This window comes from Salmo trutta, chromosome 5 (genome assembly GCF_901001165.1).
Source record: "Salmo trutta chromosome 5, fSalTru1.1, whole genome shotgun sequence".
Taxonomy (NCBI): domain Eukaryota; kingdom Metazoa; phylum Chordata; class Actinopteri; order Salmoniformes; family Salmonidae; genus Salmo; species Salmo trutta.
The window spans coordinates 39,890,736-39,908,282 of NC_042961.1; the positions used below are offsets into that span (position 1 = coordinate 39,890,736).

Genomic DNA, 17,547 nt, shown 5'->3' on the forward strand with positions numbered 1-17,547 from the left:
GTTGCACGTGTCATAATGGGCTATTCATAGATGTACAGTGTGCATCCTCTGCTCGTCTGCTTTAATGACCAGGAAAATTCCGTCATGCGCCTATAGTCGAAGACTTGAGAATTGAGATCACTTGACTGCATGATCTGGCGGGCTCGCCTAGGGTAACATGAATGACTCGGAAGAAGGATATCTGTGGTGTCTGGCCACGTAATCAATACAGATACTGTCAGGTTATCAGTTATATTTGCTTGGTCAGAGTCGCGGTGTAGTAGTATTTCATCGAGACTGCACCCCTGGGTTTACTGCAACTATACCTCGCGTCCAGTTGTTGATTCGCTGTATGTGTTGTCATGAGTGGATATAAACGTGCGTGAGTGACCAGACGCAGTTCTGTCTGCAGGCATGGATACTACTATTGGAGTCTCGTTTTTGGACCCGTTGAATGATTACGAGTTAATTCATCGTATTGGGAGTGGCACTTACGGAGATGTGTTCAAGGTGAGTCGTGAGTGGGGAAAATATCAGTTCGCACGTATGCGTATGCATGGGTTTTTGATTGACTACCTATGGGGTTAGGCTAAACCGTTGACATGTCAAATTAGTAATCCAACGTCGCCTAGCTGTTAATAAACACGTTTTTTTTTCTTCCTGTATTCCACAATGGGACATTTTATTGAATTTTATGTTGACAGGCTCTTAACATTCAAAAGTGGATAGAAGCACAGCCACCATACTTTAACGTTCTTAACATAATCTTCTATGTTAAACTTTATATATGACCACTCAACAAATCATGTGTATGCAGGTAACCAATAACTGGTAAAAGGTTGGGTATGACACCCCTGCAAGTGCGACTGCTATGTGAGAATAATGCGGGGATAGTCAATGAGCCCCTAATCCTAATGATGCCTTTAGTGCCTATGGTTAATGCCCATAAACTACTGGCTGGTCGTTAATTTTTTGCTGTTCAGTATTCATAATCAGGCTGGGATAGCATCCGGGCTATTCCATTAGTTCAACATCCATTAGGACCCAGGCCACTACAGGAACATTTATCAAGGCATTTCATTATAACTTTTTATTAGCTGTCTCAGCAATGCTATAAAGCTCTCTGTAATATACTCTCATTTTGTGCTGTTTTTTTTATGAAGGTAGAATAACTTACTTCATAGATCACCTTTTTAAGACCGGGGGATGTTACAAGAAATCTAGTCTGAAGGGCACCGTGACATTTATCAGCATTTATGTATCTTGACTATCGATAAGGTATTTTTCAGTCAGTCTCGTCTATTTTGACTTCGTGATGTGAGCTGCAGGATAAAAAAACATCCTGTGATCCCACCCTGAATGTAAAATACATGCATCCTGCAAGAGCAACAGACTCAAATTGCGGTGTGCCTCTCCTCCCCTACCTGAAACATTTGGTATCCAACAGACTACAAAAGTAAACAAGTACAACAGACAACATTTACTGCAAGCACAATTGTTAACTTTTGGACTAATGCTTTATGAATATGAATAATTCCAAATGTCCCCTAGGCATGTCCTCTGTTTCACTCAGTCTTGACGTTATGTAATGTTGTACCACGCCTGCCATGCCTTAGCGCCATGTCACTGCCCGGGCTATGCCTGCCTGCCTGCTGTGAATGGAGAAACTGTTACTGTCCCATAGACAATGGCCTATTATCACCTCCCACTACCTCGCTGTTCTCTTCCTCTCCTCCACTGTTCTGTTTCTCCAGCCGCACTGGAGCTCCGTGGAGGTCAGGGGTCAAACCACTGGCCATGTGACCTAGTGGGCTCTCTGACTCTGTGGACATTCATTAGATGACCATTGTTCACAAGATCCAGGAAGCTCTTCAGCTACTCAGCTGAGGGTTCTGCTCTCAAGTGTGTGACCTGTTGCAGCTACGGAAATAAAGAATGAAGCCTATGTCAGACAAGAAAGCGTAGATTTCATGCCTCAGAAGTAGCCCTGATATTCATCTCAAAGACCACAGAGGGAGGTTGCTTTTACGAGTGAATAGTTATTTTTGTCTTGTAGTCTAGTGAAACTATGCCAAAGACAGGTTGAGGAGTCATACGTACATACATTTATGGTTATAAACTTGTGACCTGACTGAGATTGCCTGAGGTTCGTTGGTAGGGGAAACCCACAGAACAGAAATATGTTTCACAAACCAGCAGCAGCACTGCAGAGCCCAGTCATCACTGTCACACTGTGGGCTGCTAGTCATTTGTTATTGCAAGTTACATCACACACACACATTTCCATTTATGCTGTTGTGGGATCTGTCTCTCACTGAATATCAATAATGTCTTGAGGCCAGTTTAGTGCGACATACTTCCGAATGATTGTATGGAAAAGCAGGGAAAAGCCGTCTGTGTTTTTATTGTGTGGAATTTCAATCATCAAGCCCTGAGAAATAACTACTTTTGAAACTTTGATCATAGTGATGAAGTTTTATTTTCATTACCATTGTCTGTAAACTCTATCCCACAACACACTGTTTTTTCATGCTGCCCCGTGGCGAACCTTAAAGAGACATTACTGTCACTTTAGTCACAGGAAGTGCTCTGTTATAACAGGAAAAAAACAGGAAGTCCGTGTAGCCAAGCTTCAGGTTTTGTCTATAGGCAATCTGATAGACCATTGGCTGATTCTATGTTTGTTGAGCATAGAGTAAAGGACCTTACAACCTGACGTCACTTCACCGTTTGACCTGTCAGAAAGAATGGGAGCAATCCATGTTTTTAAAGGATAAAACGAGAGGAAATGACGGACGAACGTCCTGATGGACATTGTAAACAACATCCTCTGGATTCAAAGCCAGGGACTTTTCCCCCTGTTCTCTCTTACGCCCTGACATAGACCATGTCACTTAAAAAAATGTAGTCATTTAGCAGACGCTCTTATCCAGAGCGACTTACAGTAGTGAATGCATACATTTCATACATTTTTCTTTTCTTCCGTACTGGTCCCCCGTGTGAATCGAACCCACAACCCTGGCATTGCAAACACCATGCTCTACCAACTGAGCCACACGGGACCCCTTAAGGCTCTGGGTCTGCATCTGAAGTGACACACTATTCCCTATACAGTGCACCACTTTTGATGCGGTCCCTGGTCACAAGTAGTGCACTATAGTGGGAATAGGGTGTCATTTCAGATACAACCTGGGACTGTGTAGTAAATACCTCTCACTACTATAGTGTCCCCAGCAGCCCCTGTCTCTGTCTCCTGCTGTTGCATTTCTACAAGGTGAAGCTGAAGGTCAGAGACAGAATGCGACCAGCCCGGCCAGACCAGGGTCTAATAATGGGTCTTTTATCATCAAGATGGCTGACTAGGGGGTTTGGGTTTTGAATGGATGCCCAGGGCTTCCTATAGTGATGGGAGGAATGTGGCAGATCTCCAAACTGAGATGAAAATGCATTTAGGAATGAGTTACAGAGAAAATTGCATTTTGGCCCCCAAAAAATGGCTTTTCATTTGAATTTCACAAATAGGACTATCATAGCTATATAGATCTAAATATTTTGTGATTTAATTGCATTAGCTGTTCTGTTTTCCATTGCCAATACTAAGAAATTGTATTTAGAGTTAGAAATTGTGAGAAAAAGAAAAATGAAATGGTTGTAAACAGCTAATTGGCTGTTGTAAATAGAACAATTGCAATGAGACGTCAGCAATTGGATGCAATTGCTTCGAGGAAACTGATTACTGTTGGTGTTGTTCCACTCTCCCCAATGTAGGTGTCTAGTGCTGTAGGCCTATGTACTGCTGACTAATCCATGGACATGTCATTCTGTAGTCTGTATTCCCTGTATAAAGTTCACAGTATTAATCACTCACAGCTAAGTTCACCCTTTCTTTCAGGCTCGCAACATCAAGAGTTCGGCAATGGCCGCCATCAAAATAGTCAAACTGGATCCTGGTAAGTGACCAGCCTAGTCTTGTCAGACCTGTATTATGGGCTATTTCTTGCATGTTTTGCCTTCCTGTATGCTTTGTGTAGTACATTCTTAAGTCTTTGGAGACAATCTATTGTGTGTATGTGACACAGTTAACTACTAGCAGCAGTAGGCTAGTAGTAGAAGTAGCTAGTAGTTCTAGTACTAGTATTGAGATGTCAGGAAATGGCCTATATCTGTGTCTTAGTTTGGTCATGTGACCTGCATGCTCCCTGTTCAGGTGATGACATCACATCCATCCAGCAGGAGATCACTATGATGAAGGAATGTAAACACAAGAACATCGTGGCCTATTTCGGCAGCTATCACAGGTACATGTTTAGGCTTGTCTAATTTTACACTTCATCAGAGTTCCACGTCCATCCGTGGAATTCCTTGGATTGTGAGTGTTCTTGGATGTGTTGAATTCCACTGTTTTTATTTTGATTTAACTAGGCAAGTCAGTTTAGAACAAATTCTTATTTTACAATGATGGCCTACCCCGGCCAAACCCTCCCCTAACCCGGACAACGCTGGGCCGATTGTGCGCCGCCCTATGGGACTCCAGATCACGGCCGGTTGTGATATCGCCCGTGATCGAACCAAGGATCGAACCAGGGTCTGTAGTGGCGCCTCCTAGCACTGCGAATCAGTGCCTTAGACCGCTGCGCTACTCACTCACTGCGCCACTCGGGAAACCTCTTACCTCAAACACCCACTACTAGGACTTAGAATGCAACATTCTCTCCCACACTACAGAAATTGTGGCTCTCAAAATTAATGTTATACACACAAAAAGCTCTGTTGTTGATAGACTACGGTCACTAACAAGCGCATGCATACACACAGGAAAAAACGTATGCATGTATGCATGTCGCATGTGTGTGTGCGTGCGTGCGTGCATACACCCACACTGTTGCTGAGTCTCAAATGATTTTGCTCAAGGTTTTCACCGTTTTATCTTAGTCTTCTTGGAACGTCTGAATGTTACCTCTGTAACATTTCAAGGTCAGATAATATTGTGATTTGTTTGGATGGCGAAACAGTCCCTACTCAGTTCTCCTCAACAACGAAGTTCATAGTAATTGGTTAAAAAAAATCCATATTCCGATTATAATTATTATTTTTTGTCTGCAAAGTCAAATAAATGCGTCCCCGACTGGTAATCAAACTGTGTATCTCCCATTTTTTGCAGAAACACTAAATTGTGGATATGTATGGAGTACTGTGGAGGGGGGTCGTTACAAGACATTTACCACGGTATGTATTGCTAAAACTGAACTGACCTTACTTTATAGCCATGTATTTTCCTTCCTCTCTTGTATGGCCGTTAATCTAAGGTCTCTACTTGTATTTCCACAGTGACTGGGCCCTTAAAGGAGAAGCAGATAGCCTACATCTGCAGAGAAACCCTCCAGGTTAGTCAGCCCAGGGATGTACTATAAGTTATGAGCTCTGTCACTTTCCTAACTGGGACAGATGGTCACAGTATAATCCAGTAGCAGTGTGTGGATAAAATCACTGAGGAAGCCAAGCCAGGAAAGAAAATACATATTACAACTTATGTGTTGTGATAATTGCGTTGTTTGCTCTTTAACCTGTTAATTCATATGCCTTGCGACTGTGATCTAAAGGCCGAGACAATAAGATGACACAGTGGCAGAATAAATTCAGCCACACCTTGGTTTCATCACAAGACCAGAGAGCATCTGTCCGGTGAAGTCCACAAACAGACAGTTACATGACCTGCAGCATGGTCAAGCAAGTTAATGTTTCCGACATTTTCGGGAACACTAAACAACAATTCATTTAGAACCACAGAGAGTTACCGCAAGTCGCAAAGAAAACAGGAGATGCCTCCACTATTGCAGCACCATTTCATCTTCAACATTTCAACATCATCAAATCACCTATGCTTAGTCTAATAATTACAACTAAAAGATACCAAAAAACTATTTAGTCCAATCAACGTAAACTAAATATGATGTGGCTGTCGATGGTTCTGATTTCTCTCTGTGTGTATGCGCGAGCTTGCAAGTACAAAAAAAACATGTTGACTCACCCAGAAACGCCAATGTCATCCTCCTTTCTTTTATGACTCTGTCATACAGTACACACTTTAAAAAAAAATTGTTGTCCTAGTCTACCTGGCTAAAATTGATCGCTAGCCTGACTTCTTTTCATGGACAACAATGCGCCAGACCAGCTAGTTAACATTACCCTACTACATCTAGCTACATATTGAACTTACATCCTCTCAGGGCCAGAGGCGCAATATGAATTTATGGTTGGATCAGAATCTCTGTATTAATCAATGGCCAGTACGGAGAATTAAATACAACCACAAGGCCAAATCCCTATCTCAATCCATAATTAATTTAGGAAAGGGGTGATTTTAGCTAGCCACCGGAGGACAACGACACTACGAGATGCAACAATTCAAGTTGTTTTTGTAAATGACGCTTGGCTTGTGAGTGTGAAGAAAAATCCAAACTGGCCTCTTTTTAATAGATTTTTTTATTTTTTATTAAACTTTTATTTAACTTGACACTTTGTTTTTGGTGCTCCAGGACCATTCACAGTAGAGCTCTCTGAGTTCAGCTCAATGCTGAACTGAATCCTCGCTGGCTTCCCTTACATTCAATGCTACGAGCGACATCAATGTCATACTCTTTTTGACCAGACAGCATCAGATAGATGGCTTACAGATACAGAGACAGAGGGGCGCTGTTTCGCTCGCTCTGATGTTTTCTCCAGTGAGATACAGTCAACCTCTTGCGAATTGGATAAAAATGATAAAACACAGAGAGAGACAAAATATATATCTATATATATTTTTTGCTTTCTTTGTCTATTCTTTAGGGAAGGTTGGCTTCCCTTTGAAATCCTTCAATACACGCCACTGGTATAATCATGTGTTTCTAACCACAGTAAAGCAATGCAGCATGTTTCATGACACCACACACACAGCACAGCAACATAACATTACCTCCCTCATTCGTGTCAACACTTCGTGATTGTTGCACACTGTTGAGTTGTGTCTGGCTCTATGGGCTTGTGTGGTGAACTGAGGATGAGGTTGAGAGATTTGTCAAACTGTTTCTGTGTTTTTGTTTTTCAACAGGGCTTGTACCACCTGCACGAAACAAGTAAAATGCATAGAGACATAAAGGTATAATTTTGACATACCGGTATGTTGTTGTCAGTGAATGGCTCTGATCTGCATCTTTGTGAGCTCATATCTTTGTGTGTGTGTTTGTGTGTGTGTGTGTGTGTCCATCTGTCTATAGGGAGCAAATATCCTTATCACAGAACGAGGAGATGTCAAACTGGGTCAGTGAACATCTATTCTATACCATCAATCAATCAATCATTCACACACACTCATATACATTGTCTGCGATAACTTTGAGGTTAACTAGCGTGGTAAAAATAAACCACTCATAAGACATATTGGATTCTGTATTCTGTCTCCCCCTGCCACAAGACTGTCTTCTCTGTCTCTGTTTCCATGCAGCCGATTTTGGAGTTGCTGCAGAGATCAGTGCTTCTGTAGCCAAGAGGAAGTCTTTTATAGGAACCCCCTACTGGTATGATAACTGGGCTCAAACCACGACCTTCAATGTTATGACTCTCATTGAAAACGATATACTTCAATGCTTATTTATGCTGACACTGATACATCTTACAGTAGTCATACGTTTCCTTCTTTGGACATGTTCTTTCAGGATGGCTATGAGACACTTTATAAGGTGGTCATATGTCCTTATGACAAGTCTTATAATGCATTATAACCACATCATAATTCATAACCCCCAACATCCCATTTCACCTGACTGGTGTTTATGTACCCATGCCAGGATGGCACCGGAGGTGGCAGCAGTGGAGAAAAAGGGCGGGTACAACCATCTGTGTGACATCTGGGCGGTGGGCATCACGGCCATCGAGCTGGCAGAGCTCCAGCCACCCATGTTTGACCTCCACCCTATGAGGTGAGCTCTGAGACAACGGACAGAGTTACAGACAAACTGAGACAGAGGCAGAGATCCAGGCAAAGCAAGGCAGAGATCCAGACAGAGACACAGACAGGCAGACTCCGTACCAGTCCCCTCTAGACTCTAGCCTTCACATCAACAATAAATAGTTTCCATCCCCTTTTCATTCACTCCTCTAAATCCACAATAATTCCACTGAAAATAAATTATGATGGATATATATTTGTGCTGTGTTGCATTTTGCGGGCTATCCACATACCTCTGAATCCAATATGCTATCATAGCTTTGTATGTGACGACGACAACAACAACAAAAATCTCAAGCCTGGTAGCAGATCTGTTTGTGCTTTTGGAAATCCCCTCTGTAGTGTTTGTCGTTATGGCAAAACATGTCAGCGAAGGACAAAGGAGCTGGCTACGGCACACAATAAACAGATCTACGAAGAAGGCTAGGCTTTCCACTGTGTTAACGTTTCAAACTATTAAAACTATGTTCCAGAGCCTTGATGTTAATGTCGAAAAGCAGTTTCCAGCCACCCAGGCTCAAGGACAAGACCAAGTGGTGAGATGAACATGAGCACACCACATTCCCCAAACAATTCAGCCACCTCACCGTGCATCACACTGTATGTGAAATACCTCTTCTCCGAAAGCATCCTCCTGACACGAGACTGTTCTTTGAATGCAGCGTTGACATTCTCCATATTTCTCAATATGGTTATGCATTTTTTTTGCTGTCTCATCTCCCTCCCTCCCTCCCTCCTCTCTCTGCAGGTCTGCGGGGTTCCAGAGCTTTGTGAAGATGTCCCTCATTAAGAACCCCAGGAAGAGACCGTCGTCTGAGACCTTACTGCAGGTACACTTCTGTACACCACTGAGAGCACGTTGCTTTCCTATCTCTCTCTCTCTCTCTCTCTCTCTCTCTCTCTCTCTCTCTCTCTCTCTCTCTCTCTCTCTCTCTCTCTCTCCTCTCTCTCTCTCTCTCTCTCTCTCTCTCTCTCTCTCTCTCTCTCTCTCTCTCTCTCTCTCTCTCTCTCTCTCTCTCTCTCTCTCTCTCTCTCTCTCTCTCTCTCTCTCTCTCTCTCTCTCTCTCTCTCTCTCTCTCTCTCTCTCTCTCTCTCTCTCTCTCTCTCTCTCTCTCTCTCTCTCTCTCTCTCTCTCTCTCTCTCTCTCTCCTCTCTCTCTCTCTCTCTCTCTCTCTCTCTCTCTCTCTCTCTCTCTCTCTCTCTCTCTCTCTCTCTCTCTCTCTCTCTCTTATATATATATATATATATATATATATATATATATATATATAAAACAAGCGGAGGAAACGTTCATGAAAAGCCCCTGAATGGCAATCAATATTCACCGTCATTATAGACAGAGCGTCTGGACTAGAGCCTCTGACTGAGGTGCTAAAAGCATAGCGATCCTGTATTCATGTCTATAGCTAACAGGGACCCCTAACAGGACCTCGGGAGCTGTGAGAGATCAAGGAAATTAATGATGACGTTATTTATTGATGTAGAGCTTTAACATTTAAAAAAATAAATCCGTTGTCGTATCCCCAGCATCCGTTTGTGACCCAGCTACTGACTCGTAACCTGATCATTGAGCTGCTGGACATGGCCAACAACCCAGACCTCCACTCCACACACGGCATGGATGATAACGACCTGGAGGTGAGGATAGGCGACGATAGACAGACAGACGCACATGCATGGCCATCACCCAGAACTCTCAGGAACATTGCTTGTTCCTAGTGTGATTTATTATGTGAGTGTGTAACACATCTGTGTGTGTGTGTGTGTGTGTGTGTGTGTGTGTGTGTGTGTGTGTGTGTGTGTGTGTGTTTGTCTGCAGAATGGAGAAGCTGCTCCTGATAAGATCCAGTCTGCAGGGAAACACCTGCCTGTGGAGAGGACTCTGTCTGAAGAGCAGTGTGAGTCTTCAAATCGCTATACAGTTATGGCACTGAAGCATCATCATCAGCCCACACATGGCATCATCACTACAATTTGTGACAAGGGTTATTGAAGTTCTATTAGCAAAACCATCAAAATCAACATCGATGAGGGTCTTCTGCCCTGAGCACTGTACATGGGCTTTGACTGTACATCCGTCCACGATAATTCAAGTGGACACTCATCTATAGTTAGAGAGGGTGTGTGTGTGTGTGCGCGTGTGTATCCTTGTGTATCCTGCGTGCTTGGAGAGTTGAGGTCAACATCACCCTCGCTGGCTTAATGTATGGATCGGTGGCCGAGGTAGAGGAGAGTAGCCCACAACACAAGACTCTTGGGGTCCTGACTCCTGTTACAAGACGCCCATTGAGACTTGAAGGGGGAGATGAAGTCACCAAGTCACACGGTCACCCAACACAGAGGGACGCATAGAGGTGGCACTGTCCGCACACGCACATGCCATGTCCCCTTTCTGCCATGACCCTGACGTGCCTGGCGTCGCACGTGTGAGGCGAGGAGGGGCGACTGAGGAACTATTGTTATGTCTCCTATCAGTGAGGTTACAGCATACACAGGGCGCGGTGATGGTGGACAATGCGGCCGCTCTACAGCAGCCTGGGACAAACAGCGTATATTTAGACAAGCATGTCAACATGAAAACAAATAGATGGTGGGAGTGGAGAGGGGTGTTGTGACTCGTCTCTTATGCAAATACAATAGGTTCTCGGGCATGTTTGTGGAAAGGGATGTGGTGAGTCATTGTGAATGGGCATCACAATAGGTTTTCTGGGGTGAGCAGTACGGTGAGTTGCCTGAAGCCGATGGTAGTACTGTAACACATGATTGAGGTTTGTGATATGAGTGTGATACAGCCTGTGAGAGTGTGCCCCTGAGCAAGAAAGTAGTTGACCAATCGATTGGAATATATAACAAGTGATAATAAATGATAGTAAAATGAATCACATAAAACATGTTTTGGATCAGCAGTTAGTAATTATAAGTACATACGTTGTATTTAAGTGTAACTTTTCCTCATGGTTAACTAAGCTGTGCTTGCCTTAGTTGACCAAGTGAAGTTTGGGCCCCCATTGAGGAAAGTCACAGAGCCTTATCCTGATATGGTGAGTGACATTTATTTCCTGTGTTTGACATGTAGGGGGTTAGAAGTCAATTCAACATAGAATGGCTATTTGGGGAAGTGGGATTACGAGATGTATGAGTTCTTTTATGGCATGATTTTAAGATGTTATTAATAGGGATACAATGAATGTGTATGTGGTTGATGTTTTTTTTGTCATATTTCAGCAAAGCTCGTATGAAGACGATTGGGACCTCTCAGAAGATGAAACTGAATCACCGTAAGATGCTCCTCTTCCTCACCAATTTTCTCAAATCTAGTAGCATTACGTCAAAGACATAGTATTTCGGAGCATTATCTCAAATCTACTATCAGTGTTTGTGTGTCCATGGATGTGACGTCCCCACTAGAGAGGGGAAAACATTGAAAAAACTCCTGATGCATTATTAATAGACTCTGCAGTAAAAGGAAAAGTTTGCTTCCTCCTTGAGAGAGAGAACACTGGCTGCAACGCTCCTATTGTCACAGAACAGGCAGTGCTCTGTCACATCATGCGCACACAGAACAAATGGCTCCATAGAGACATTCACACCGTGTCTTCCTATTTCAGGAGCCTGTTAGAATGTGTGGAGGAAGCTCTGCAGCTGAGGTAGGCCAGCAGACCCCCTCCCCCTCCCACCCATTGTAAAAACACTATTCAACACTATTCTACCCTGTGGCAACTCTTATCAAGGAAGCAATGAACGTTTGTTTAATTACATTGAAATGAATACCTTTTCATGGTAACTTGACATTATCTGGTAAAGAAGTATAGAATATTTGACCACTGATTATTATTGTTGGGTATGCATATTTTAAATAAAATATAAAAAAATATTGTCTTTTTTTACAATTCATTGAACCTGCCCTGCTCCAAATCTTGTCCTATTAAGATCCAACATAATTGCGCCCATGTCAGTTTATTGACTGTGACAGCAAGTATCCCACATGGAAAGGAAATCTGATTTACCTTTGATTTACCACGGAGTGCTTCAGTAACAATAATACCATTCACTATTTCATCCAGGAGCTTAACCATCAAAAGAGTGCCATCTACTGACGTAAGTGCCAATAACACAACCCCAAGAAAACAAAGAGTACCTTCTGAAATAGTGTAATGCAATATATGAAGACAATCCTTTTGACCTTTCAGCTATTTCCTACTGCATTATATGATGGTGTTTTGTCTATTGTCTTTGGTTGTGTAGGGGGGTAAAGGTGGGAGGAAGAGTGGGTTATTCAGCCCTTCCACAGCCTCCCTGCCTGCCATCGGCTCCTTCTGTCCCACCCTGGAGGACAAGGACCTCACCCTCCGCCCCAGCTCCACCCTGGGGCCCGACTCCACACCCAACAACTCCATGTCAGGTACTGAACCTCCACACACAGAGTACATGTTTCCAGGTTAAATGTCAATCTTTCATGACAAATGATTTGGTTCTGGGTCCCGAGATTATATGTTGACGTGAATATTTGACTAGTGATCAGTATATTCTAATGCAATCGTAATATGTTCAATTATACAGTATATCTTCTGTATGTTTTAATCCGAATCATTGTAGCTTTTCTCATTCATGCTAAGATTGACATCATGAAAAATGGGTTCTCCCATCTCTCCTCCTCTCGTGTGGTTCTCTAGTCTTGGCCAGGTGTTCCGCTACCCAGGACATCAGCAGACAGTGGTGCAGTGACCCCAGTGTTTCTGAGGGGAGCGCCGTGCAGGCGGAGAAGAAGACAGGGGGAGTGGCCTCTCCGAGCAGGGAAACCTCTCTCTCTCCAGAGTGGAGCACACTGAGGAGAAAGACAGAGGACTCTGTGAGTTTAAAACACAGGGAAATGTTGACCCACTACATATGAGTACATTAGTTTCATATCCATACTGTATGTGCTGATGCCGATAGTCGAGGCTGTCAGTGTATAGCATGGTTGGGGTTAAATTCAATCTAAATTCTGACACTTGGGATGAAGTGAAATTTTAACGCAATAGTTGAAAAGTGTCATGCATCCAACCCTGGGACATAGTGACAAAAAGTGTGTGGTTTGTTAACCAAAAAGTGTGTGGTTTGTTAACAAAAAAGTGTGTGGTTTGTTAACCAGCAAGTGTGTGTATTGTTAACCAAAAAGTGTGTGGTTTGTTAACCTAATAACCTGTTTCAAAACATCCAGTTTTATCTCCTTTAATAAACAATCATTTTGTAACATTAATATAGGGAGGAGAGAATTCAGAAGAGTCAACAAACAGCCAGATCCCATGACATTGCTGTTTTGTTCCATTCATTTCAACAACATTATCATTTGAACTACACAGTTTACCCCTCTTTTTTGTTGTTGTGTGTAACCTTTTTAACTTCTAGAGAGCTGATTGTCATGGACTCCCTCCTACCCCTCAAGTCCATGTAAGTGCAGAGGTCTAGTCTAACAGCATGTGCCCTACAGTACAGGGACATGACCAATGACACTGCTGCACCAATAACTAACAACACATGCTTACATACAGACCTAGCTAATGTCTGTCGGTCTAACGAACGCTTGACGGAATGCTCACTGCAACATTACTTATGTGTAGATGGACAGTGGACACATTTCAATATTCTAACCGTGCCTATTTTACAGTAATATAGGAATTAGTCAACACAATATTAAAACAATACAGTATATTGTTTTGTTTAATAGATGGGTGCCTGTTTCTCCAAAGTCTTCAATGGTTGTCCTCTGAAGATCCACTGTGCTGTGACCTGGATCCTCCCTAAAACCAGAGGTAGGGTTCCAGAAAGGGTTGAAGAGGTTAAAATAAGGTTCTAACATACCACCTGGAATATGAACCAAGACATGATCGTATCTCGTCTTCAGATCAGTACCTTATCCTGGGGGCAGAGGAGGGTGTATATACTCTCAACCTCAACGAGCTCCACGAGGACACTCTGGAGAAGGTAGTGGTACAGACGTTTATGAATAGGGTGAATTCATGTTGAATTCCTGACCATACCACTAATACCTCTCTCTTCCCCCACAGTTGCTCCCACAGAGATGTGCCTGGCTGTATGTCATGAACAACGTTTTGATGTCCGTGTCAGGTAGGACAATCGATCCCCATTTTTCGTTCACCCCAATCACACACCTATCCAATTGGTCGTAGGATCCTACACCATCAACTACACTACTCCAAACCAGATCTGGGTTCAAATAGTATTTGAGTGTTTGCTTGAGCATACTTTGACTGCCAGGTGGGTGGGGTTTGCACACCATTGGTTCCATTGTACCGGGCAAGCTCGAAAAAAGCACTGCTAAATTGGAACACTGGTTTCTTACCATTCCTTCCCTCTCCACCACCATCTTCAGGGAAATCTTCCCAGCTGTACTCCCACAGTCTGATGTCTCTGTTTGAACAGAGAGGTCACAAACAACAGAAACAGAGTCACCTGTCCCTCAGTACCAACCGCCTCACTGAGAGGATCAACCCCAGGTAGAGTGTGTGTGTGTGTGTGTGTGTGTGTGTGTGTGTGTGTGTGTGTGTGTGTGTGTGTGTGTGTGTGTGTGTGTGTGTGGATTAATGTTATCGGGTTAAGTTTGCCTTCAATTTATGTGCATCTCCTAATTTCAATTTTTTTTTTTTAATGTTTGTCCATCAGCAGGAAATATGCTGTAACTGTGAAGATACCAGACACTAAAAGCTGTCGAAGATGCAGTGTGGGTAAGTGTAATTTGACAATGCAATATGTTCAAGGAAGTTTATGAAATTGACCCAAAATGTATTCAATTGCTCTTTCTCCCTCCCTCTCTCTCTGCCGCAGCAAGGAACCCATACACAGACAGCACGTTCCTGTGTGGGGCTGTACCGTCAGGTCTAGTTCTACTCTTGTGGTATGACCCCATGCAGAAATTTATGCAGCTCAAGGTGTGTATTGACATCACTCAATATTGTCCTATTAAAATGATTACTTACAATTTATTTAGATGAACCATGTCTGTTAGACTTGTAAAAATGTATCCTCCTATGCTCTCTTCTTCCCTCTCCTTCTTTCAGCATATAGACATACGTCTACCAGATCCGCTCCCTATCTTTGAGCTACTGGTGTTAGTGACAGATGAGTTTCCACAGTTGTGTGTTGGTGTGAGAGACTGTACTGCAGAGAAAGGGAAACCGCCAACCAACCAGCAACTGAAGTTTGATATCGTAGAGCTGAACGGCACACCAAACTCTTCACCAGGTAGCACAGATATGTTAGATGTCAGGATTTCAACCATATAACATTGTGTAGAAGAATTGTATAATTTTCTTTCTCTCTTTCTGTCTTGTGTGTGTGCGTGTGCAGAGAGTATGCCTGTCGGCGCCGGGCCTGGAGCCGTGCAGGCGACACAGCTGGACAGAGACACTGTTCTCATTGCACTGGAGAGTGAGTCTATTGTAGCTCGATTGGAATATATTATCTCCCTAGAGTATCATTATCACTACCTACCCTTTAATGACCAATACTAATGGTATTTTTACAGAGACTGTGAAGATTGTCACCCTGCAAGGGCTTCCTTCCAAGGAGCTGGCTTTTGAACTGGTCTTTGACTTCCCCATTGAAACACTAAGTAAAAACTTCAATCAATCCCAATTATCATTCTTTACTGCATAGAATGTTCTCAATTCATCACCAAATCATAGCTACAGGGGTGAGGTACTATAGCTACAGCTACACACTACGTACTGTATGTGTGGGTGATTTCTTTGTGACATTACTGTTGTGTGGCTAGTTTGTTTACAGGACAGTGTTCTGGCTTTCTGGAAGCATGGTCTTAAAGGGAGGAGTCTCCACACAAATGAGGTGATTATAATGCCTTCTCTCCACCATGCGCTTGTGCGTTCATTCAAACCAAAAATGCTTGATCTGCATTGTTAGTATTTTATCTCTCTGAAACAGTGAAATACATTGACACTCATCTTAGGTCACGCAGGAGATCACAGACGAAAGCAGAGTATTCCGGGTCTTGGGGACAAACAGGTATGCTCCAAACTCTAGCTGGCCTGTTACCTTGAAAACCACATTATGTGTGATCCCATAAGGGGTCAAAGGTTATTTTGAGAAAACCAATCACGCTGTCTTTTGTCGTTTCCATAGGGATATTGTCCTTCAGAGTACCCCCACAGAGGACCCATCAGCAATGAGCAACCTCTATATCCTGACTGGACATGAAAGCAGCTACTAAGATAAGACAGAGAAAAAGGACAGGTGAAGGACTGAAAGAAGAAAGAAGAGAAAGCTGTATTCAAGGAAGAAGTGAAGAAGAGTGTGTCCCAGAGATGGGCAGCTTTTATTGTGTGAAGAAAGGAGGCACTACAGGCCACTGGCTCTTCCCTGGCACCTAATAAACTCGAACGAGCCCCCTGGCACCTAATAAACTGGAACGAGCCCCCTCAGTGTAGACTTGTCTCAAACTGATGTAACCCCCTCTACCTGCATACCGAGAACAGACAGACCATATGAGACTCTCACACAATTAGCCACAGGGAGAAAACTGAGCTGTTGTGTGTTCAAGAAAGAACTTGTTGAAAAAGACTTGTTAGAGAGAGCCCCCCCCAGTCATGACCCCTAACCCCTTGAATGCGCACACACTACTTTTAACCTGGTTCCAACCCCATTGTGTTTTCTTACTGGTATGCCATTGGAAATACACTAACTGATGACTGAAGTCTGCACTGTCTCCTGATACAACATTGTGAAGTGGAAACCAACTACATCGGTGAACGGAATATACCGTTAGACCACCATGCTCTGTTCACTACCTGTAATGGCATAGGTGGCACTGCTCCCAGATGTCAACATAAACAGATTTCACCTCATACGCTTGAAAATATGTCACCTAAAATCAGAGTGCTAATACATTTTAAAAGTGCTTTGAAAGACTTTTCTGAGATCAGATTAAGACTTTTCCAGTAGTTAAAGTGTTTTCAATGGAGATCTCCGTTGAGCATGCTTTTTACGACAGGATTGGGCTTAATCTGCATCTGGGGAAACCAGCCCTAATGAAGTTAAATTGTATGATGAATTCCAATATTGTTCTGTTGTGTTTAGTCTCAAACCAGACATGTGTGTTTGCCACAAAGTAAGACTACATTGTGTTTAATGATACTGGTTTGCTTTTGTTTGGTTGTGCATGGGAGGGACTGGGCCCAATGTGACACTCGTCATCCCTGAAAGACACTTGAAGGAGAATGCATGTTGCTATTTAATTGTTTCTTTTAAGAAAGAAATATGTGAGAATATGGATTTGAGAGTTTTTATGTATACTTTGTTGAACTTACGCCAAAACATTGAATTCCCAATGATAAAATAAAAAGATTTTAAAAAATGTGAGTCGACTGATGCAAAGATAAAAGATTCATGTGATTTTCTAAAGACATTAGACAACATTACCTATGAAGTTAGTCTAGTTTAGCAAGCCTCAAGAATGTGTGTGACCAGTGTCAAAATAGGTTGGCATGCTAATTTGTATTAGTATAAATTTCATTATAGGGCTCTTTGTACAATTAGTTGATAAAAATGTAATCATTTTTATCCAC

General features: G+C 42.8%; 1 protein-coding gene across 3 annotated transcripts; it reads left to right on the plus strand.

Annotated features, from left to right (window-relative positions):
* Window positions 1-88: 88 nt before the first annotated feature.
* map4k2 (mitogen-activated protein kinase kinase kinase kinase 2) lies at window positions 89-17,341 on the plus strand. 3 transcript variants are annotated; one of them, XM_029753568.1, is made up of 32 exons: window positions 89-489; window positions 3,872-3,929; window positions 4,187-4,277; window positions 5,141-5,205; window positions 5,308-5,363; window positions 7,070-7,117; window positions 7,236-7,278; window positions 7,463-7,535; window positions 7,806-7,937; window positions 8,440-8,502; window positions 8,715-8,796; window positions 9,494-9,604; window positions 9,786-9,864; window positions 10,949-11,007; window positions 11,192-11,244; window positions 11,575-11,613; window positions 12,031-12,064; window positions 12,212-12,368; window positions 12,640-12,815; window positions 13,355-13,396; window positions 13,674-13,758; window positions 13,851-13,930; window positions 14,014-14,074; window positions 14,340-14,463; window positions 14,630-14,691; window positions 14,792-14,895; window positions 15,025-15,208; window positions 15,314-15,394; window positions 15,492-15,578; window positions 15,741-15,811; window positions 15,933-15,988; window positions 16,106-17,341. In XM_029753568.1, exons 1-32 carry the CDS (start codon window positions 394-396, stop codon window positions 16,191-16,193), a joined length of 2,640 nt encoding a protein of 879 aa, XP_029609428.1. In that variant the 5' UTR covers window positions 89-393; the 3' UTR covers window positions 16,194-17,341. The 3 variants fall into 3 exon arrangements, with proteins under 3 accessions (XP_029609428.1, XP_029609429.1, XP_029609430.1); XM_029753569.1 differs by having other exon boundaries at window positions 14,633-14,691; XM_029753570.1 differs by lacking the exon at window positions 13,355-13,396.
* Window positions 17,342-17,547: the final 206 nt, after the last annotated feature.